A 23,693-nucleotide genomic window follows, 5' to 3' on the forward strand; every position below is an offset into this window, starting at 1 on the left:
GAGCCGCGCTCTGCGTGCCCGGGGCTCGCCATGGGGCTGCGGCAGGACGGGGGCAGCCGCGGGGCGCTGCCGCCGGCGGCGGCGGGGCTGCCGCAGTGATGGGCAGCGGCAGCGCCGGGGCTCGGCTGCCGTGTGGTGCCAGCGCGCCCGCCCGGCGGGGCCGCCCGCGAGGAGCCGGCGGCAGGTGAGTGCCGCGCACGGGGACCCGCCCGCGCCGCGCCCGGGGCCGCCCGTTCCCCTCCGTGCCTTGCTCGCCGCCCGTTGGCGTTTTTTCATTTTTTTAAACCTTCTGCGGCTCCCGGCCGAGGGCGGGGGGCGCTGCCCCGGCGGGCTGGGCGCGGAGGTGACACGGGCTGGGCGCTCCTCGCCCCGCGGCTCCGTGGGGGACCACCTTCCCCCCGCCGCAGGGGGACGTTCTGCTCCAGGTATCCTCCTCGCCAGCTCTGATGCCATCCTGCCTACCCTGCCTTCTCGCCAGGTGCGGCCAGCTTTTGCTTCTCGGTATTCCTAATGAAGAGGCTGTTTCCCCCTGCACCCGGCAGAGATGCTGCTTTCCTTTCGAGGGACGAGACCCACCTGGGTTTCTCCTCTCGCTTTTTATCTCCCTGATGGATCATTTCTCCGTGCGGGATAGGGAGACGTTTCAATTTCAGTATGATGTAGCGAGGAAGATGGGGAATCCTGGGTAGTAGCCAAGACTCGGGAGATGCCCCTTCCTCTTTCATCCTCCTCCTCACCCTGACACGGGCATTTGAGTAGTAACACTCCCTTACCGGCTTCTTGGCTGGTCCTTCTCCTTGGACAGAGAAATGGGAACGGGAGGTGTGTGTGTGTGTAAGAGAGGAAACAACTGTTACACCTTTTGTCATCAAGACAAAGAACTTCATCTCCCTGTGTCCCTCCCTCTGGGTGCATATTGGCAGCACCTCAGCCACTTTGCATTGCTTCCCGGAGATGCTTCGTAGGGAGATGCTTCATAAGGATCTGGTGTGGCCCTGACCTGCCCTTTTTTGTTGTTGTTGCCAATTATGATGGTGCTGATAAAAGGACATGTTGATATGTTTCCAAACAGTCTCGTGGTTTGCATTCCTGAAATTGCTGCAGCATTCTTATTTATTTATTTAATTGGAGGGGTGGGGGGCTTGACAACAGGAAGGGGACATGTTTTTGTAGTTTACTGTAGTTGTTTGGAAGGTATGAGGTCACGTGCAATTGTAGCACTGTAGTGTGGATTATATTAACCAGTGCTTTCTCTCTCTGTCTTGTCTTCTAGTCCTGCAGTATTCACTTCATCTACTGTGCGAGGAATGGTGATTCTGTGAGAGAACTGCCTTTTGATTACCTGTCTCCTGCTATTGCTTGCTGCTCCTGACCAGTGATGAGCCATTCAGCTGGACTGGGATTTACCGTGAAGAAGGGAGAGGCAGAATATGAATTGTAGACATCCTATCACGTTCCTCACATACTGTTTTTACTGTGTCTGTATATAAACCTGCTAGTATCAAGCACACACACTCTCTTAAACCTACATAGGTATTCACAGACTTGCTATTGTGTAAGAGGACTGGTATTTTTCACCACTATGGCTTCAGTTTGGAAAAGGCTGCAGCGTGTTGGGAAACATGCATCCAAGTTCCAATTTGTGGCCTCTTACCAGGAATTGATGGTCGAGTGCACCAAAAAATGGTAAGAAGCGGCTCCTGTTGCTGTGCAAATGATGGAGTAAGATGCTGGCGGTGAAATAGGAAGGATGTTGCTCATTATGTATTGTTTGGTGTGTGTGCACTGCTCTTGCATCCCCTTGCCTTGTCTTGCCTGCCCACTGCAGAGGCAGCTGAGTGGGGTGCTTGTCTTTCTCAGTGAGTGCTTGCTTTGCTGTGTGGTTATCCTGGACCTGCTGGGTTTGTTCTGTATTCTGAGTTTTTAGGCTGGCATTGTTTTTACCTTGCAGAGGAGGGTGCATTTATTAGCTCGGCATCTGTGACATATGTGACTTAGTGTTGTGGTTTTGATTGTTGGGTTTGTTGTTTGGTTTTGTTTTTTGGGTTTTCTTTAAGTATTTCCCATGAGCTGTTTTCCAAATGCCAACTCAACTCATCATGATGAGTGTTACCTACTGACACTGTTGTTACCTGACTGAGGCATTTGAGATCAGTCCTGAAGGTGGGGGTGGTGGGATATCTGGGGTGGATGGCAATTTTGATTTTTGACTTTCTTACCTGAAGAGGTCTTGCTTGTTCCTTTCCATCTTTTAACGGAAAGAGGCAAGAGACAGGTCCTTGGGAGTTGCCTTAAGGTATCTGTTTAGTCAGACAAGAATTTTGTGCAGTGGTGGTCCAGTTGGATGGCTTTGTAGCCAACTAGACAGCAGTTAATGGTTAATGTTGTGGGTCTGGCAGCTCTTTCCTTTGCAAAATGAGCTTAAATAAATCTGCTAGGGAAGACTAGAAGCAGCTTTTAAATAGTCAGGGAAAGATCTCCATGATACAACTGCTGTTTTATATGTTTGGAATATTGATGTTACTGACATAATTCCTCACATTAGTGTGAGCCTGTAGTGTCAGGGGATGAAGAAAATACTTTCCAGACCTCATGGACTGAGATGTTCAAATTGCCTTGTAATAAACTGCAGCCTCCTTTCTAATACTTGGCCTTTATTCTTGTTGGCAAGTTTGGCACTTGCATTGGCTGCTTTCACTGGTTATGAGTAATTGCCTCTACAAATTTAAATTCTATCTCCTGGAGTAGGAAATCTCTGTCAAATATGCTGGAAGGCTGCTCACTGCTCTGTCTTAAAGAAACACTGTCAGTTTAAACGTTTGGGGTTTTTTAATAACAAGTTATCTTCGTGCCTAAGATGTTCTGAAATATTATTAAGAAAGAGAATTGTTTTGGAAGTTGACCTTGCTTTCACAGAGTAAACTACAAATAAAAACATTGTAGAAGTTGAAAGAGGCTGTTGTGATTATCTTGTGGGATCTGCTGTCCTAAAGAGGCCAAAGAGTTTTCCACAGTAATTTTGGATTATCAGGTTTATTTCAGCAGTTGGGTTTATTACTTTCTATGTTCACTTTGCATTAACAAGCCTGCTTTAGTTTCATTTTCACTTTGATTCACTCGTTGCTTGAGAATTTGCAGAATGCTTCAGCACTAAAATATGAATCCTGCAGGGGAATGTTCACATCGGAATTGCAGCTAACTGTCACTTCATACACAAAAGTTCTCTTATGAAGGATCTTATTATTTTAGAAACAGCTTATTGGTTAATCATAACTGAGAGTGCCCACCTAGCAAAATGCCTGTGTGTGGCACAGCCTTTCAAAGACTCACATATGCAACTAATTTTTAAAAACTAGGTCATCTTTCTGAACTTTCATTTTGTGTTCTTGAATATAATTATAGGCAATATCAGTGCTTGTGTTGGTCCTGATAAAACAACAGTATGGTGTTGAAATGTGGGTGAATTCTAGGAAAAGTAACAATGGGGAAAAACATCACTCACATGGTCCCTTGATTGTGGGCTTTTTGATTCTGCTTCCTCTTATTTGGAAAACCTTAACAAAAATGTTCCTCAAGCATGCAAGCTAAAATACGATATTTCTGCCATAAGTCAAACTTTTATGTGGAACAAAGGGGTAAATATTTATTTATTTTGAGAGCCTTCAACTAAATCTTTCCTTACCTTTGGAGAAGGTACAGTTTATATACATTTTTGTGCATGCTGACAGGATCACTGCTTCATCTGTTTCTAAGCCTTGTCTCTGAGTTTGGCCCATGTGAGAACAAAACAGAAGAAATGAACTCCATATGTTGTTCTTGCTGAAAGTATTCAATACATATTAAGTGTCAGTGCTGTAGTCTGTAGTTTGTTTGATTGAAATGTAGTAAGCAGTAAGTTATTTTAATGTACTGGCATTTTAACAATGCAGTGTTTCTGGAGGAAAAGAATGCTCCATTCATATTTTAAAATAAATGACAATGCAGCCATAAACACACTAGCACTGAAAAGTGTCTGTGAGCAAGGATTGTGCATGACCAAAACAGCCTGTGTGCCTCTTTGTGAACTGCTGTCTTCTGTTAGGTCTACATTTGCCTGACTCTTCAGAGAAGGACTTGTGTGTTAGGATGTTTTTGTAATGATCGTTTATGGTTTGCAATGTTGAGTGTGTTGGCTTTATTACTCTTTGTCTCCTCTGGACTTGTATTGATTTGAGTTTGTTGTTTGGTTTTTGGTGTTTTTGTTGTTGTGTTTTTTTTTTTTTAACTTAGTGTTTAAAATAGCTCCTGCCCTTTTTTCTGGAGTTACCCTGGCTGTGTGGAAAGTTGCTACCACTCTGGTGTTGCTGCTTCACTCTTTTAAATAATTATCTCTAGGTACAGCAGTGTTTGTCCAGATTAGGCTAAAACCTCCTTTTCTTCCTTTTTCTACTTTCTACAATTTGTGATTCTTGTCCCTACTAATGATTAGAGACAGCCACTCTCAAATGATGGCTTTTCATTGGTGGTGTGTTTGGGGGGAGACAGGTTGTGATGGAGTGTCCACTGTTGTCACCGTTCCTTATTTTTCAGATAATTAACAGGACTGAGTCACTTCTGTGGCATTTTGGCAGCTCTCACTGACCCAGACCTAATTACTGTGGCTGCTCAGTACCTCTGAAAAATTGAACACTTGGTTTATTTAGAGCCTTTCATTAAAATAAATAAACAAACAAGTGTAGTCTTGGTCTTTAATATGGATTAGTGACTTCTGCTACAGTGAAATCAAAACACTTTGCATTAATCATATAAGCACTTGATTTTTTCTTTTTTTTTTTAAAGATGCTTACTTGGAAGTGCTGGAGTGCATCATCCTCCATTTACCCTTGGAATAAGCTGGGGCAGCTCAGGATTTTCTACCCAGTCTCTCCAGTGAGCTGCAGTCCTGTCCGGAAAGGACTGTGTGTTGATAGGAAAGAGTTAATTTAGTGCTTATCCTCAGTACAGAGTCATTGAATAAAACCAGAAATCAGTCTCATTCATTTTGCTTAGGCTCCTACAAAAAAAGCTGTATTTACTAGTTTTGTGTGGGATAGAATCTGGGCATCACTGGCAGGTGTAATGCTGTGACTTGTGCAGGGGACCCAGTTCAGTTCCTGAACATTGGTATCAGGTGCTGTTTTGAGATGCATTTGGGTTTACTGCCAGTCCCAGCTGCCAGTTTGGAGAAGCCCAGGTCTCCTGTTGACCCTGTGTCAAGCCTACCAGCCTGGCAAGCATCTCTTGTGTACCCTGGGGCTCCTCAGCTGCTGGAGGCCTCTGTTCAGGCAGCTAAGGCTTGTCTGACATACAGGCTCAGCAGAGGAGGCTCCCAGGAGGAAAGTTGTCCTTTGGACCAGAGATCAGTTCTAGTACTTGGACCTGAAGCTCTGATAGCAGTTTTATAGAGCTGCTGAAACATCTAATGCTGAACACGAGCTCTCCAGGGTGGAGTTTATGTTTCCTTATTGTGTGATATCTCACAAGTCAAGGACTCAATAGAGGCTTCAGATGTAATATTGATTGGTTTCCACAGGGAATGGCTTAACTTACAGACCTGAGGTTGCCAACTTCCTAATGTGTCATTGTCCTTTAGATGCTTTTATGAGCAAGAAAGCTGCTCACCTGAACCTGGGTGCTAACTGCTTATAAAGGCTGGAAAAGAGTAAACAGAAAAAGCCTTTTCTACAGGATTAGTATTCAGGGGTTGCTTGAGAGATAAAGAAGTATGTTCTTTTTGTACAATGTTTGTAATGTTTGTCATCTACATGAACAGCTTTGCTTTTAAATCCTGCTTAAAACAGCGAACCATGATGTTCTAAAAGGGTTAAACTGTTCTTATGTTTAAAAGCCTTAACTGAAGACAGGTTTCACGTCCGTGAGGCAAGTTGCCTATTTTTATATCGATTAGGTACGGTCTGAAGTAGGTTCTGTATTTTCAAATATACATCTTTTTCCCTTGGAAATGCAGTAAGGCTTAATCTTTTTTTTTCCAACAGGCTTTAGCCATCTGTTTTTCTCTTCTATTGTAGTTTCATAACTGGATGCTGCAGGAATCCTAAGATTTGGCATGCACTGTGCATGGAAGAGAAATGAGCTTTCTGAGATTCCACGGTTCACACTGATCTGCTTGCCTTCTGCTTTCCAGCAAACTCATCAGTGCTGAAGGCCACCAAAAGAACTGGAGTTAACTGGGTGCTGTAGAAATCCTTGATTTCCTGTACAGAGTCAGGCTGTCACATTGCTCAGTTAATTTCCTTACTTTGTATAGTTGTTAGAGGGGATTTTGTGAGTACCCAAGAGCTTTTAATTATAAAGGGTCATCATATTGAGTCTCTTTGAGTCAGTTTTGCCATGAACCATGCTTTTTTTCATCATGGGCTTGCTCTGTTGAGTTTTTGATTGTATTGGAGTGTTAGTTATATAGGTGTACTGTAACACTTATAACTTGTGCAAGGAAGGCACCATGCAATTTCTTCTGCATTTTAGCTTCTGTTCTCCTCTCAATGAAATGATACTCTGTCCTTATACTTTTGAGATCTGATGCCACACCAGATAAACCCCATTTGCAAATATACTTTAGCATTTTCTTTTACTTTCCAGTTTTGACTGAGGACTTTTTGAGGACTTAAATCGTGTCTCAAACTTACTCTTTCCAAATAATCACTGCCAGCTGCCCTACAGCTGTCTTGTCCCTTTCTTTCTGCAGTCAATTCAAACAGTCTTACTGTCAACACACAAAAGCAGTTCTCCTCTGTCACCTTGCATCTCTCTTCTTTGTATCCAAAAAAAAAAATCCATGATTGCAGAAACATAGAGTTGCTCCTTTGGACTCTCTGCCTGACTTCTGTCAGGAGGTTGTCTACCAATCCTGACTCTTTTAACACCAGCTGCTTTCCTTCGCTACCATACCAAGCTCGCCTCCTAGCCCTTTTTACAGCCTTGGGTCTGTTCCATGGACCACAAGTTAGGAGTTTCTTGTCAAAATTGTTGGCTGCATATTGGCAGCAAAGAGATTTCAATAGGAAATCTGTGGGTATATGTGAAATCTTTGTTGCTGCTGACTTTTTAGGTCGTCAATGCTGCATACTTACACCCATTTTGTATTTGCAGCCACTTTTTGAGAGTATTTACAACTCTGTGTCCAATTCCTAAAAGACAGAAGCAGGCACAAAGTTTAGTATCTGTAAGGTAGAAAGATTTGTGTTTGGTTTAAATACTGGTTCTGAATTTTATTTTTCTCTGAGAGGCAGAATTCTTTTCAGCAATTCCTTGGCATTGTTTACTGCCCTAGGAGTAACAAAAATAATTATCAAAAGCAGAAAATGTTAGATTATATCCAGGTGTATCTTAGTGTATTTTATTCATTCAAGGAGACATCCTCATCCCTTTAACTGACCACTAAGTTATGTTCTAACACAGCTTTGTTTTTTGAGAGAGAAACTGTGTAACTTCCTCACAGAGCTTTTCAAACAAATGAAACCTTGCTCTGTTCCTGCAGGCACTGTGGTGCACAGATGCGCTAAAGTGCGTGTACTGTTCGTTTGAACCCAGTGGACTTGATCTGGAATAAAGAACGTTTTTTGGGGTTTTTTTGCAGGATTGGATCCTTGTGAATACTCTTTTCAGCGCTTCGTGTTATGAGGTTAAATAAAATGAAATATTATGACATTGTGTAGGCCTCATCTGAGCTGATTCTTCAGTCTCTTAGACTGCTCAGGCTGTATAGTGCCAGTCTGCTGCTTCAATTAGTTTTTAATTGGTTGGAGAGAGCTGAAGTCCCTTTCACAGTTTAGTGTGAATAAGTAGAGGAGGAGGAGGAGGCTGGTAAGGTTGACTAAATCTGAGGAAACTCTTCTTATAAAACAAACCCTTCAGTTACGGTAGTAAAAGCATTCTGCTTGGGTGGCTTTCTGAGAATATGGGGGCGGGTGTGTGTGTGTGTTTATTTACTTCTAAAAGCTTTCCCAGTTTACTCTGAGGAGACTGTGTGAAGTGTGTGTTTGTTTCCCTTGCCCCTCTCTCTCCTTTCACTCCTTGGGGTAGAACCTGGCCCTGGCAGGCTCTTTGATACGTTGTAGGACACTCCTGAGCCACCCTCTGCGCAAAGTCTGTCTTGTGTGTCCTCAAGTGGACTCTGAAACACAGGAACTGTGCAGCTGAACTTTTGTTCCTTATTTTAAGATATGCACGTAGCAGTGGGGTAAATAAAGCCGGCCTTGTTTTCTTCCTCTTCCTCATTTGAAAAATGTATTTCTGCAGTATTCAGTTTCTGTAAGTGCACCAGAGCCTCTCATCTGGGAAGCTGTGGGTTTTGACAGTGGAGGTATAGGGTAGCTGTGGCTTTTGGCACCTGGGAAGGCGTTGCAGGGAATTGGGAACTGTGGGTTAAGCACGAGCTAAAATTAGCAGAACCATAACTAACATTGCTGTTGTCTAAGGCTCTGACTCCTGAGGTTTTCTGGATTCAGGAGTGAAGCGAGATGTCGCTGTCCCTAAGTAGTAGTTGTCTTGTGCCCTGAAGCAGAGGTAGGGCAACAGTAGGGCTGTGTGGTGTGTGAGTATTAACAGCCATCACCTTCAGCTCCGATTTGTGAGGCGAGTGTGAGCTGCAGCAGTTGAGGAGCCTGCACACCTCCCTTATGCTGTCTGATGCAGCGGGGAGGAAAATCTGCCTGAGCGGTGAGATGAGCCACAGCTGCAGGCAAGAGCATCTTAAAATGCTTCAGCTAAATCACTCGGATCCTGAGTCAGTGCCCTGTGCTGTCACTGTGGGGCTTTAAAACGCACAAGCTTTTGAGATGAATCAGAAGTGCATGCCCTTCTGAACTGTAGTTTCTAGCTGCCTGCAAACCTGTGAAAATGAGCAGTGCAGAAGTAATTCTTGTTTGCCTGTTGAGGTTTCTCTTTGTAGTGGAGAGTCATTATTGGGGGTTCTTTTTGTTTTATTATTATTTAAGGAGGTTTTCTTGAGTATTATGCCAGAGCTATGGCCAGGCTCTCCAGCTGCCTAAATGTCTGCAGCTGCTGAACTGCAGTCTCTGTGGCTCTGTGTATTTATTTTAGAATAAACTGGTTTGGGGTTTTATTTCATGTGCACACTCAGTCTCCTGCAGTCATTTTGTGGGCTTTGTTTTGGGTGAGCTGCTGTATCAGCTTAACAGCACACCAGCAGATCTGACCTTTCTTTTCTGATGGATCTGTTTTGAAAAATTATTTTGGTGCTGACCAAACATCACAAGGGCAAAACAATCTCTAGTTCCAAGAACAACTGAATTAAAGCAATCCAGGGTATTTTAAGACTCTCATATCACATGAGTTTTGGCTCCCATGTTACCATGGTCCATATTACTACTGCTCATTTCCTTTGTGCCACCTCTGCAAGCACCACCGGTCACCCTTCCTGTTCACTGCCTTCTTGTTCTTCACCCAGGAAGGAATGTTTGCTTCCTTGCAGCTGTTTGATGGGTCAGAGTTGTCTGGGGCTGCCGGATGGGTGGCATTGGCTGTAGTGGTGGGAGATGTGTGTTCTGATGGGCGTGCAGCTTTCCTGGGAGCATATATTCATCTCCACCTGTTGGGACAAGCCCCACCAGCTTTTGCGTAGGCCAGGCAGACAAAAGGCATTCCCTAAGTCAGCTCTGGGCTTTCCATCAGATATGTTGTTGCATGATGCCCTGAGAAGATAATTGTCCTGACCTTTCTTTAGGGCTAAGACTAGTGCGGTGATGCCTTGTGTTTTTACATCCAGTCTCATAAACTGACTTTCCCCTCCCAGCTGTGCTTGGGAAGAGCATTTGCATGGCCAGCAGTGTCAATATCAAAAGCTATATTAAACAAAGTAATTGGAGAATCTCTGTCCTTAAATGCAGGTTGGCAGCACACTGTACGCTGCCACTCGGCATGTGCTGTGAACTTCCTCAGCTCTCAGTGGCTGCTCATAAAGTAAACTCTGAATTCCTTTGTTTATGTCAGTACATAGGAAGAGATTTAAAAGAACAGAAAAGGAGCTGTCAAAACTTTTTTTCCAGCAAACATCTAGTTCAGATCTGTAAATTTCCAAACCAATGTGTTGCTGATTTATCTGTGGTTGATTAGCAGAGGACTTAACCTTGACTGCTCCTGGTGACACATGACATAATTATGGCTGTAGAGTCACAGCTCTGGCCATGCTGGCAGGGGGGCAAGTTCTGTTTGGCTGTTTTTTTCTAGTTGTACCTGTCTTTTATCACGTTGTGGTTTGTCTCTTCCTGTAGGTAATATGAGCAATAGTTGTATAAAGCTGTGAAAAATTTCAAGAGAACAAGGTTTTTGAACTCCTCTTTTCTCTTCAAGAGCAGATCTTAACTGGATAGAGTACTTGGAATAAGTGTCTCTTGAGTGAGTGAATTCCCCTTGCATTCCTTTATCTTTGACATGTAAGAAAATTATAAGAATGAGAAAGTCCTGACCCGTTTTTCACCACTTCCTCTCATACCACAAAAATCGAAAGAATTTATACCAATGTTATTTGGTTTTGAGGCATATTTGGGATGACTTCTACTTACTGTTAACACTTTTTGAGAGACGCTTTTTTAAAATACCTAGAACAATGGAGTTTCCATTCCCCTTTTTGGGGTTTGTGCATGTAGAAAAGGGAATTATAAATTGTAAGCTGTGCTTTTTTTTTTCTTTTCTTTTCTTTATTTTTCTTGCTAAAATTGTTTACTTTCCTCCGTTTAGATGGCTGCTCTGAACTCCAATGTCTACATATCCTTTCAGGATACCAAAACATAGACAATCTTAAAACAGTAAAGGAATTATTTCCCATAGATTCCTTTTTTCTTACAGTAAATGGGATTTGATTTTTAAAATTTTGAACTGAAAGATCACAAAGAGTAATCTTTACACCCTGAATTCTCATAGTCACTGATGTAATCAAGGGATTTTTTGATAGAGGATTGAGAAGGCATGTAATCACCCACACTGCTATAATGGTAAACATCTAGTGCTTGAGACATGATACCTCCTTTGATCCATAACTGTAAGACTGTCCAGTTGACTGGGGGAGGGGGAAAAGGGAACTACTCTTCTTTCCTGCTCCCACACTTCCCTTCTCTCTTTTCTGAGGGGAAATACTGTGCCAGCTGAAAGCTAGCAGCTGCAACTGGGGAGTCCTGGAATGCAGAGAGTTTGGCAAAGCATGGGATGAAGGCACTGCCACTGACACATCATCTGCTACCTGTGGAGCTGTGGCAGCCCACTGTGCCACACTACCTTGTCAAATCTGCCTTAGTTCCACACCAACACTGCTGTCACTTCCCTAGAGAGCCAGGACATCCCTTTTCTCTGGGCATGCAACACTGCTGTGGTTGATGGGTCTGTGTTGTCAGTGGTTATGACAAGTTAGCCTGCTGTGTTGTTGTTTTTGAACCTTGGGCCTCTCCCTTGCTTTTAGCTTTGCTTCATAGGGGAAAAGCTCTTTTGTGATGTTAAAACATGCCTGAATTTTCTGTCTGGCCAGAAAATCCAGTGTTGCATTGGAAAGTTTCAGCAGACAATTTCAACCAAAGTTTGTGGGGTGGAAACCTCCAGCTATTGTTTCCATGGGTTTTGTGACAAAGGGCCTCTGGATAGAAGAGTGGAGTCTTGGTCAGACCCCACGGCTGCGAGCAAAAAACCAGTGACTTCACCCTTTATTAGACACTGGAGAACCTGCAAGGCTGAAAGCTGCTGGCAGCCCAACCTCTCTCCCTCTGCCTGGGTTTGTGTCAGTTTGTGCTTCCACGTGGCCATTTGTGCCAGTGTATTTTTGGAGCAGAGAGCTGCTAGATACATTTCTGTGTTTCTCTGCTCCCCATCTGTTCCTGCAGCCACCTCCTGCTCTAGCTGCCTCGGGGAAAGCTCTATTGCAAGGGCCCATAAAAACGGGCATTACCTGTGTTTTCAGTTTGAGTTACCCCATCCTGGTGCTTGGCATTGATCTTACCCATCACCTGTAACTTCAATATTGTTAGTAGTGTGGCTAATCCTCTGGTATCACAGCATATGGCAGTGTAGTCCCTTGTCTCCTTTCCTATTGCTGCACTGGGAAACAGGAATATGGACATTTTTGCCCATAGATTCAGTCTTGTTGTCTGGAGTGGACCCTAATAAAGCATTTACAGTGTGCAAAGTCTGCTTCCTCCTGGGGAAAAAAATGCTGACTTGAGTAAATGAATTTATTTCAAACGAACTTGTTCTTAGGGAACTAGATCATGTGCTGTAAGGGGAAAGAATGATACTACTTCTTTTAGCAACAGCTGTTAAAAGGAGGGCGCTTACTTGATTTACAATTAATGATAAAGTCAACAAACTGTAATTTAAAAAAAGAAAATAATCTTGAGCTACTCTTGACTATAGTAAGACTGCAATTTATCCTGATTTGTTTGTGTTCACCTCATTGGGAGAACTGTTGGTATCTCTTATGGCTGACAAAACCTCATTAAGACCTAGAGAAGCAGAAACCTGTTGCCCTCACAGAATGAGTTGTCCTGCCCTCCTCTTCCTCCTGTGCTGTGCCATAGGTGGGCTTAGAGAAGACTTGGTAGGTCTTCTCCTAAGGGGTTGGTTTCTTCTTTGCTGCCATAGGAAGCCTTCTGAAATGGTCAGCCTTGCAGGATTTTCATGGAGGCTTGCAGGCTTGTCTTGTTTCAGCATTGCTCAGAGATGAGCAGGATGGGCAGTGAGGTGAGCTGAGCCGATGGAGAAGCAGGGAGAGTGGGGGAGATGAGGAGCAGAACACAAGGCTCTTCTCCCTGTTTGCCTGTCTTCAAGTCTGTCTGCACAGGGTGTACAAGGCAGATCCTGCTGGGTTTGGAGATGCAAAAACAGTGACCTAAATATGAGCAACCAGTGTGTGAAGCAAAAATAATTATTTCAGGGAACAGCCGCAGAGCCTTCTCATGTTTCTGCCGACATCATCTCTTTGATTAGCATGGAGTTCATTGCTGGGATCTCAACTTCTTATGCTGACCACCTCTTACAGCAAAGAAGTTAAGGTGGGAAGTCGATTCTGGAAGTTGGTAACATGTGACAGAGAAGTCACATGTCATAATATTTATGTCACCTGTGCATAATATGTACAGATATATAATTCAAGATGCAGCATGTGTATATAAAATCAATGTATGTTCTTGAACCATCTCAAGAGGGAGGAAAGCCTGGATGCTGATGGTGAATAGCAGAAGGGGTGGCTGCTGCCAGTAAGGGACAAATCTTGTCCATCATTGGTTACTCTGGGAGATTCCCAGGTGTGCTGTGGTGCACATGGGCTGAGCAGGGCCAGAAGTCTCTCTCTCCTTACAACCTCAAGCCATTGCGCCGGCAAATTAAGTAACTTTGAATAGTGAAGTATTTTATGCTACTGAAATGCTTAACATTGTAGTAACCTCCAGGCCTTTATTCTGTTGAATACAATCCCCATAATCAGCTGTATTCAGATTTTATGTTTTATTCAGACAGATGTGTGCTGACCCAGGCCATGTAAAATTCTTATGACAAAGTGTTCCCACTTTAAAATGGGAACATACTGTGTCACGAACTTTCAGGCTTGATTTTGCTGAACAAGCAATATGCACATATGTGTACTTGAACCTTGTCTATATGTAGCAGCTCCACTGTTTTACTATGCCTTTGCAATCATACAGCACCTATTCTTCCTTTATAGGCAGAAGGCAACCATACAGAAGTATGTTAACTAGAGACATTTTTATGGAAATAGCTGCACAGCCAGCAGCTATTAAGCACTTTTGTAGCAAAATGAAGTGATTTATATTTCTGATTGTACCAGAACAACTGTTGCAGTTTGGAGTAGCTTCCCTAACTGAAGCAGATTTATTGTCACAAAAACTGCTCTGAGCAAGCCTTGATTATCAAAAATATTGTTGTGCCACTGCTTTTTTTAAGGGAGGAGTAATCCATCATTACTCACGTCTCCAAGTCTGAACCCTCAACCCAGCAGTGCAGGTCATAGGGCAGGACAGGTGCTCAGCCAGCACTGATGGGAATAAAACAGAAATAAGGCTTTGCCAAACACAGATATTAATGTTTCACCTTCATAATTGATAATAATCGGTTCTTTCAGAAACTGTTTTGAAAGGGAGGTTCCATCTTCTCTTGGTGAATGCTAATTAGGATTTCACCTCTTTTTGAGTGAGTGTGATAGTAACAATCGTACAGTGAAAGAAGAAATCTAAATTTAAAGTGTTCCAGGGATTCTTTTTGTGCTGCATGAAAACAAACTTCGTTATTTAAATATTTCTACCTTTTAGAGACAAGTAGAAAAAGTTTGGCTCTTGATATAGTATGATATTAAAAAATTCTGAATATTCTTTTATAACATTTTGTAAGACTTACAGCTTTGTAAATAAAACTGCAGTATGTGTCTAGTCTTCCCCAGGGCAGTTTTACTCAGTTCAAATTGATGTGATGATGATCTCTCTCTCTCTATTTGAACCTGGGAAGTTGGTTTCTTTACATGTGTATGGTGGGAGCTTAATTTTTTCTATCCCAATGCAAGTTCCCAGTCACAGCAAAGAAGTTTCACATGGTGCTCTCTCTCTTGCTACCCAGATGTAGCCAGAAGCTGCAGAATGTTTTTTGAGAATACTGAAACTAGAAGAGCTTCCAAAGCTATACAGGCTTTCAGTTACTGAAAGTTATTTAGTAGTAGAAGTTATTTTTGTTTCTTATATAAATAGTTGTATGTCAGTCTGTTTAGCACCTTCTTTTGTTCAGAGCAGGCTTGATAAATTCTGTGCATGCTTTTTCTATGTAGGTATCTTTGACCTGGAGGGTGAAATAAAGTCTTTGCTTCTCAATCTACTAGAGAGTGTGGTCTAGTGGTAGAAACAACAAAAGTCAAAAAATCCTGGTCTTGCACTAGGCTTCCTTTCAGCTTCCCTTGTAACTGTGCAGACAAGTCATCTTTCCAATCACCCCTAATTCGTGTGCACAAATCACCTTACGTCAACTCTTCTACATTTTAGGTTCACAATTACTTATAAGCAGGATTTATATCTCCTATTAAGGGCCAGGTGGTATCAGCTCTTTGTTCTGTGGTAATGGTGTAAAACTGCAAAACGACACTTTGCTGTGAAGAAATAGTGCTAACGATTTCTCTGTGCAAAAACTGCAGCCACACAGCTCCATTATAAATGTAGTCTTACAGGACTGTTTTGTGATAGAGAAATATGATCTCCATTCTGTGTCTCTGAAATACAGAGAAATTGTGCAGAAGGTGCAAGAAACCCTCTCTGTACTGACAGGAATTATATGAGCGCACATTTGTGAAAGCAAGATGCTGCATAACTGAGGAAGAAGCTGCAAGTTATACTTCACAAACTTAGAAAGTGGCCCCTTCCTTTTTCCTTTTTCCAGTATGAATCACGTTAATAACGAGGTCTTTTACAAGTGTGTTTGGTCATAGGGGGTCAGGGTGGAAACTGTTTCAGAGCAGAGTACTGAGGTAGAGCAGGACCAGTGGAGCAGAGTACATGGGGAAAATGGAACAGGAATTCTGGAGGGGAGGTGACCACATAATCACTGATGGACAGTTGCTGATGCAGGAGCTTAAGGGAGGTTTTTGTTGTGGGGAGGGTTTTTTGTTTATTTTCTATTTGCTTCCCTCTGAGTGATGTGTAATTTAAGAGTATGTGTAATGGGTAAATGTCAGTGGGGAAGGAAGTAATTTGTGCTAGGCTCTGAGTACATCCTTTCAGGAGTGATGTTTCTAAAACATTTTATCCAGTGGTGGTGATATTAGAAAATGACCATAAGAACCAAACTCCTCTTCAGCAGAGGTGATGAATGCCCACAGCATGTAATTGCACTTGAAATCCTACATGTTGATTATTGGAGTGCAAAAGGTTCAGGGGACCCACACTATTTGTGTCAGATTCACTTGCAAATGGTTGTTACAGTCTGTAAACCCAAGTACTTTAAAAGAGGTGTTTATGTAGCAACTGTAGCACTAAACTAAGGAAGAGAACTTGTTAAACTCTGAAGACTTTTGGGAATAAAGCTGATAGAACAGAGTTCAGTTACAATTCCAACAAAGCTGTGGCTGCATGGCAGCATGTAGCCTTATCATTACTACAATATAATCAGAACTGTTGGAATATTCTGCTTAAGCTTGTTGACTTCAATATATACATCCACTGTCTGGATTAGAATTGCTGATCTTCCCCTCCCACACACCCTTTATATTGCTGTAGAATTTATTCTGTAATTTATTTTCTGCTTGGAATTTGCATGATAGCTTTTTCTTTCATATCACATCCATAAAATCAGTCCCAAAATCTAATGCTTGTGGAAGAGAGAATGTGAATATAGGAGGAGGGGGGGGGTAACATTTTATTTCTTACCCTTAAAGAAAAAGCCAAGAAATCTATGGAATGTGTTTATTGCTATTATTTTACTTGTTTTTTTGCTCCAGCATATCTGTTCTGTGACTTAGTGTAGGAACAGATAAGGTAGTACATGAGACATTTGAAATATTTATGAGGCTAAACTGCTGGAACTGCTCTGAGTTTGGTCAGACAGACTATATTCTTGCCTCTTGAGTCTCTTGAGGGAAGCAAACCTCCATCACCTGTTTCAGAATTGCCAGTCAGTCGTGGCTGATTCTTGAAGACGAGGATTGTACAGAAATCCAGTGCTTCAAATGCAGAAGAAAAATGTATGTACTTGTTCTATGTCTGGTGCTGTTAACAATGTGATGAAAGTGGTCACGTGTCATCTTTACCTTGCTGATTTTTTTTCCTCTTGATCATTTGGATCTTTTTTTCTCCCTTTGGGTGTTCCAGCTGTAAGGGCCCAGGGCACCTGTGATCCCTATCCATGTCCTAGAAGAGGTAAGAGGGCTGAAGGAGAGTATGGCTGAGGAGGTGAGGGGAGCCTGCATCCGTCTTCAAATCCTGGGGTTATTTGGGCGTTGGAGAGGTTCGTTTATGTGAGGTAAAGTGGGAAGTGGTGTGACCTCACCTTGAATATTGTGGCAGTTTTGGGCACTGCAATATAAGAAAGATACAAATCTCTTAGAGAGTGTCCAAAGGAGGGCAGTGGAGATGGTGAAGGGCCTTGAGGGGAAGCCATGTGAGGAGCAGCTGAGGTCACTTGGTCTGTTCAGCCTGGAGAAGAGGAGACTGAGGGGAGACCTCATTGCAGTTATAACTTCCTCCTGAGGGGAAGAGGAGGGGCAGGCTCTGCCACCTTCTGCCCTCCTGTTGCTGAGGGACAGGCCTCTCTCAGCAGGCAGAGAGGTCTGGTGGGCTGCACACGTTTGTGTGCTTGCCTCGGGGACAACTGATGACAAGTGCCTGCAGGTGCTGCTGGGGATGGGCCACACGTGTCAGACATGGCTCGGACACTTTGGATTTACTGTGTGTCCTGATGGAAAGGTCTCACAGCTCAGAGCCTGGATGTGGCAGAGGCAGAGCACTTGTAGGAGCTGTTGTGCTACTGCACGTGAGTGGAAACACGTCAGGTTCTGGCATCCTCAGCTGGCACAAGGAATCCCGCCCTGCCTGTTTTGGGGAGCTTAAAGGTTTCATTGCATCTTTTCAGCGATGTGAGCTGATGTTACAAAAGCCAAATGTCTGACTCTGGTTTACACTTGGACTTCATAATTTTCTCTAGAACACTTATTTTCATTAGCTTTGAAGTTTGAGGGTTTTGATGGCCCAAAAGATCTTTCCACGTGAACTGCATTGAAATTAATGGGTAAATTCACACCTCGTATGGTACTGTATTGCTTGTCTGTCTGCAGAACAAACAAACACAAACCCTGTATAGGTTAAAACTGACCACTAACTGAGAAGCCAGAGCAGTGGGAAATGAGACTCCAGACTTGCCTGCAATGAAAGGGGCTAAAGGCTTTAGCCTACCCAGCCTCCTGTCTACCTTTGTCAGCATCAGGTCCAGCTGGGAGCTGCAGAGCCAAGGACAGCAGTTGTAATTCCTTGTCCAATGGCTTTGGGGAAGAAAAGTGGCTGAGGAGGTGTTGGTACTGCCCAGGGTAATGTGTGAAGCAGCAAGAGCTCACTGTGCCAGAGCTCATCTGTCAAAGCTGAAAAGACAAGGTTGAATTAACAGATCGAGCTGAGATAAGTGTTCTGTGTAAGGTCTTGTCTATGCTCAGAAAGTGGAAAAGTTAAGGAGAGCTGACTTAAAGCATGTAGTGCATAAATAAAGCCTTGCTGAACGCACTCAATTCAAGAGATCTGCTCATCACTGTGGTAGCCTGGTGATCTTAATTTTCCTGAGCATTCTTCCATGGGCCTTCCTGTCTTTTTGAGGCACTGGTACTGCTGGAGTGGGGCCGTGCACACACGTGTGCAGTGCTGGCCCTGCCAAGGCTGATGTTCCATCTGAGTGCTCCAGAAGGAAGTATGTCAAAATTTTGCAGGCTTCAACTTTTGAGCCTTGTTTGTTTTAAAGATGAAAAGTGCATTTTGTATAAAGTATGCTGAAATATGTGGAAAATCTTATTTTGCAGAATCCAAGGAGTTTGTGCACCCACGCATCTCTATTGTCCGTGTTGATGATTCTGCACATAACTGTTTTTCCCCCTCAGTGCCCTGTGTGAACTCTGCACAGCTAAAATTGATTCCCATTCCCTTGATGGTTAGTTTACAGGGTGGATTTTATTCATTTGGCCTCTTTGACCTTAACTAGGCAAACGTATTAAAATTCTGATTTAAAATGGAATAATTTACAACAAACTTATCATAATTTAATTTACCGTAATGCCCTTCTAAAAGCTTGAAATTAAAATTTTTGCTCCTGTTTATCCTCATTTAATACCAGATCCTGCAGCACTTAATTTGGTGGGAGGTTTGTGCCTTTCACTGTAAGGACACTGTTCTTCACTTGGCACAAACAAGGTATTGCAGTAAGTTTGAGAGGCTTTGTCTTTTACTTTGAGTGGTTGGCTCTCACTTTGCAAGATTAAAAGTATATTTTGCTCCAGGAACCAACCTAACCTCCCTTTTTATTCACCTTTTGGCTTCCAAGGAGAGCTGCTTTACACACCAGACACATTTGTGTTTACAGATAAAAAATTTTTGAATTAGAGTAAGATTGAAGTCTAGGGTGAGACAAAAATACTTAATCTTTTAAGCTGTGTGTGCTATGGGATAGAGGGGCTCTGTCTCTTTGTCCTTTTGCCTCTTTTAATGGTACAGGACTGGAATCCAGGCTGCAAGACATCAAATCTACACAACAAAAAATCTGGAAAGAATCCAGGTATGTCTCTGGTGGCTGAAGATGTTCCTTTACAACTGCTCCGTGGTAAAATCCTTCAGCTATGTCAGGCAGCTGAAACATTATCGGGCATTTCACTATAGCATGGGAAAGGTATGGGTTTTGCCTGTTTTAAGATGATATAAAATGCCAACCATGGCAGCACAGAAAAAAGGGAGAGGGCAACATGGTAGCCAAGGTAATGACCAGGTTTAGTGTCCAGTTAGAAACTTGTTTGATGAGTAGGAAAAGACCTCCACTTAAGACTTTGAAGGCATTGATACTTGTATCTATGTGTCTTCATTGGGAATGCAAGCAAGGAAGGGACAGTGTTCATTTTTAATAGTTTATGTCTCAACAATCCTGGGTATATAAAGGACCTTGAGAAGTGTCCTCCTGTGGGTTGTTGGTAACCAGCTGTAAGCTTTTTGAAGGAGAGCAGGTACAGCTTGGTGTGCTGACAAAAATGTGAAGGACCACTTCTCTGTTTCTTCAGTAGGGAAGCTGAGACAAAGAGCTGCCCTAACTCCGAGGTCTCTGTTTGTGGGAGTGTCTGACTTGAGTGAAAGATATTTAGATTATTTAGAAAAATAAAAACCACAAACAGAAAAACCTGACTGGCTGAAAGATACGATTTCTTTGCGTGTTTTCAGCATCAGCACAAATTTAGCTCTACTGTAGGCACTGTATGTTTGCTTTTTTAACTGAAAACCGTACTTGAAACAGTCATATTAAATATGCTGTTAATTTCCAGCTTAGCTCATCTTGAAATAATTAGTTACAATCTAGTTCAGATTGCTGCCAGGCATCTTACAAACAGCAGTTACTGGCAAAATCTGTCTGGGTCCTTAGTTGGTGGTGTTCTTAGGGGGTTTTTTGACCTTGAAATAGAAACGTTTCATCAATTGTGTCTGCAAATTATGAAGCTTGGTATTTTCAAAATACTCTCTTGTTTTTAGAAGCTGTAAGATTTTTTTTTTTTCATTTCAAGATAGAAATAGAGGTCTTTCAGTTAGGAATATTTTTTTTTGCCTTTTTTTGGTTTTGTCTACCCCATCAAGCCCCTAATATTGGCAGGAGGTTTTGTGTAGTCTCTTGAGTATCCATGACTTAACATACATTTTTTTCATATCCAATACTTGCTGCTGGATATGAGCCATGGGTGTTACTTTGAGGGCATTATTTAAAAGGCTCAGTCAGTTTTAACTTCCTATGAATAATAAAAATGTTTAGACTTTGGGTGTACAATTCTAGGGGAAGAACTGTTGACCTATAAATAGAAATAATTGATGTTGTTTCTGAGATTAACTTCTGTAATCAGAAGTGGTATTTTCTGTTTCAGGAGGTAGCATAGAAACAGTGTAACAACTTAAACAGCTTGAGCAGGAAGAGGAGGAGTCATTCTAATTTTGCAGTCTTTGGAACAGTTATTTAGCTTTAAATACAGATCAAATAATTTCACTTCTTATGGCCGTGCCTCCATCTTAAACCAGCTCTTCAAAGGCCACTAACATGAAATGGGGCATCTCATGGAAAATGATCATGGCAGTTTCCAGTTCCCTGGAAACCATATAAAAAAATTTTGTGTATCTGGTAATGTTTTCATTAACATGCAAAAATAAATATCCTTAATGTTGACAAACATCTACATATAGCTTACTGCTGCTAAATTTATCACATCGGCTTATTCTCAATATTTACATTTTGATGGTCTCATTAAGCTTGGAGAGGATGAAGTCTGTGGAGGCTTTGGGGTTTTTTGTTTTGCTTAGTGTGCAAGTGTGTGACTTCGGTTGGGTGCAAGTTTGAATGCAAAGTTCTTGTGTTTCTCTGTGGTGTTTGGGGCTGTGGCTGCTTCAGAGATTTCCAGTAGCTGGTGCTTTATTGCAGTTGGTAAAATTTTCTGGTTTGGGGCTTCTGAAGGGTGGCAGAAAGGTGTCTTGCTTCCACCAGTGTCCCAGCTGCTGAGGAGTGTTCCTCCCAGTAACAGAATCACCTAAAGCAGATGATTCACAATGCTGTGGCTAGTCACACAGACAAGGTGGTGCCAGAGTCAGAGCAGAGAAAGCAGTTCAAGGTGTCATATTTGAACACCTTCCTTCCCCAAAAGTGAGTTCATACTTCTTGACACCATGTCTGTTATGGCCGTGGTTGAGAACACCTGACAATATTTGCAAAGTCTGGTCTCCTGGGCAGAGATAGGGGAAAAGAACTGGCATAGCTTTCCATGGTTTCACTAGCCACTCCCCCCTCCTTTTTTTTTTTCTATGGGATATTAATTTGCAAAAGCAAAAGGAGGCTGCTGACAGATGAAGAACCTTTAATTAGAGACCTCACTGTGCATGAACCAGGAGTGCTCATGTCTCAGAATTAATATGGATTAATTTAGGGCTCAGTAAAGTCATCATTTGGAAAGCTAAATAAGAGTTTGTATCACACCAGCCCTTCCACACTGCTCCTGTGGTGTGGACACAGCACACCACAGATCTGCTTCTTAGCTTGTGATGTACTACGCAGTGTTAGGCTACAATCTTCTTTGGAGTGTAACTCCAGAGTTTGCACTGTCTTTGTAGCTTCAAGGACATATTCAAGCTTTGCAAATTTACAAAGAGGCAGACTGCTGTGTGTCCTACCTACAAAAACCAAACAAATGCTATCAGCCTTATTTCTAGGTTGTATAACCATCTCAGTCCCATAACCTGAGCACCTGAGGTGGTGATGTGAACTTTCTCTTCTAGACAAACCCTGCAAGCTGGTACTGTTCCACCCATGCTGCCCACTCAGAAGCTTTTAGTATGTTCACAATTTCTGTGCGTCTTCAAATGGTAGAAACTGCTTTGTGTAATCTAAAATATTACACAAAGTAAAATATTCTAGAAAGCGAACAAAACCCTGGTGCTGCTGGTTTGGAAGGGAGCTTTAAAAGACATATGGTGCCAGATTCTTTTACTCCTGCCTGTGCTGAACTGTAATCTTCTCTGGGATGTGTCCATGTATTGCAAGGAGAGGAGGAGGATGGAGGCATTAGTGCTTTGTAGCTTCTGAAAGTTGCTGTGTGTATGTCCTACTGTAGACATTGGATTTTCTGTGGAACAGAAGTAAAAGCCCTTGTTTGTATATCTCTGTGTGTCAAACTTGCCCAGGCATTAAGAGCAGCAAAGATCATCCTCCTCTTTAATTGCTCATGGTAGGCTATGCAGAATTTCTCAAATATATTTTAGACAAATTGGAGGGGGAAGTTTCTGTTGTGAATAGTTTAGTTTCCTAAAACTGTGGTTCTGCTGGAAGATACACACTTTTCTGCTCTGCAGGAACTGCAGAAAAAGAATTTTTTTTCTCTACTGTTTCCAGACTGAAAACCAGAAAAGCCTTCTGTTTGAATGCTATTTGAAAAAGAAATAAAGTATGCAAAAGGGAATAGGATTCTATTAAAACCAACAGTGGTGTGCCAGAAAGTCTCTTGCATATTTTTTAGTACAAAAAGATATTATTTAATATGGGCATTTGTTTTTGATGGCTTGAAACTATGTTTCAGGCAGCATTTGTCAGTCAAAGAGTTTTAGTTTCGTTATGTTTTTTACACTTTTTATCATGAGAATAAATCTAACGTTTATACTCGTAGTGCTTCAAAATTTGAAGAAATAACACAAAAGGGCATCCTCAGTAACTCACACACATTGTTGTACAGAGATGTTATTTTTGGTCTATAGGTAGAAGTATGAGTAGGTCATGGAACATGACTAAAATCAAAGGGAGGATTGATGCTACTCAGTGTCCACCTTAAAATTTTCTGCAGGCTTGTATAGTCAGTGAGGACAGGAGATGGAATTTGAATTCAAAATTCCTGGCTCAAGTTTGCTAAAACTGTTTTTCGATGATCCTTGTTACTAGTCTGTTTTATTGCCTTACACTGCAGCGAACATGGAGAGGGGCAGGTGACGCTGATCCCTTGTTTCCTCTAAGGAAGTGCGGGATGGGTGCACAGAGGTCTGCCTTGGGCACTTGGGTTTCACAGCACATAGATGGTCTGGCACTTCACCTTCTCAAACCAGCTTTCAAATGCACTGTTATGTACGAGATGAAAAAGTGGGGTTTTTTCCTAACTATTTTGTGTTTACTCACGTGGCAGCTGTCAGGTCCCAGCTCTGCAGGGAAGAGGATCAGAGCAGTGAGTTCAGTGGGTTCACCGCGGGTCAGGCCCCAATGGACTGTGCAGGCGGTTTCTTTTTAAAAAAAACATTGATTTTGTTGTTGTGAAAATGTAGAAGACTAAATATCCTGACAAAAAAACATAAAAAGGAAAATCAAGCATCTGAGAAAGATCTGGCTCATAGGAGCTTCCTGTGAACCTTCCACTGTAAAGTGATTTTAAAAAAGAATATGCTCCACTCTTTCCATTCAGGGTTTGTCTGAAT

General features: G+C 42.4%; 1 protein-coding gene across 18 annotated transcripts in view; it reads left to right on the forward strand.

The window, feature by feature from the left end:
- Positions 1-23,693, forward strand: part of EHBP1 (EH domain binding protein 1) — a 212,143-nt gene that overhangs the window by 665 nt on the left and 187,785 nt on the right. For 6 of the 18 annotated variants that reach the window (XM_027694878.1, XM_027694886.1, XM_027694892.1 and 3 more), the window contains exons 1-2: positions 291-478; positions 1,274-1,686. In XM_027694878.1, coding sequence (XP_027550679.1) covers positions 1,583-1,686 — 104 coding nt within the window. In that variant the 5' untranslated portion in view covers positions 291-478; positions 1,274-1,582. Of the gene's footprint in view, positions 1-86; positions 185-288; positions 479-1,273; positions 1,687-23,693 lie in introns of those variants that run through there. The other 12 variants (XM_027694885.1, XM_027694890.1, XM_027694891.1 and 9 more) reach the window with 6 other exon arrangements.

This window comes from Neopelma chrysocephalum, unplaced genomic scaffold, assembly GCF_003984885.1.
Source record: "Neopelma chrysocephalum unplaced genomic scaffold, ASM398488v2 Primary Assembly neopelma1_99, whole genome shotgun sequence".
In the NCBI taxonomy this organism is placed as follows: Eukaryota; Metazoa; Chordata; class Aves; order Passeriformes; family Pipridae; genus Neopelma; species Neopelma chrysocephalum.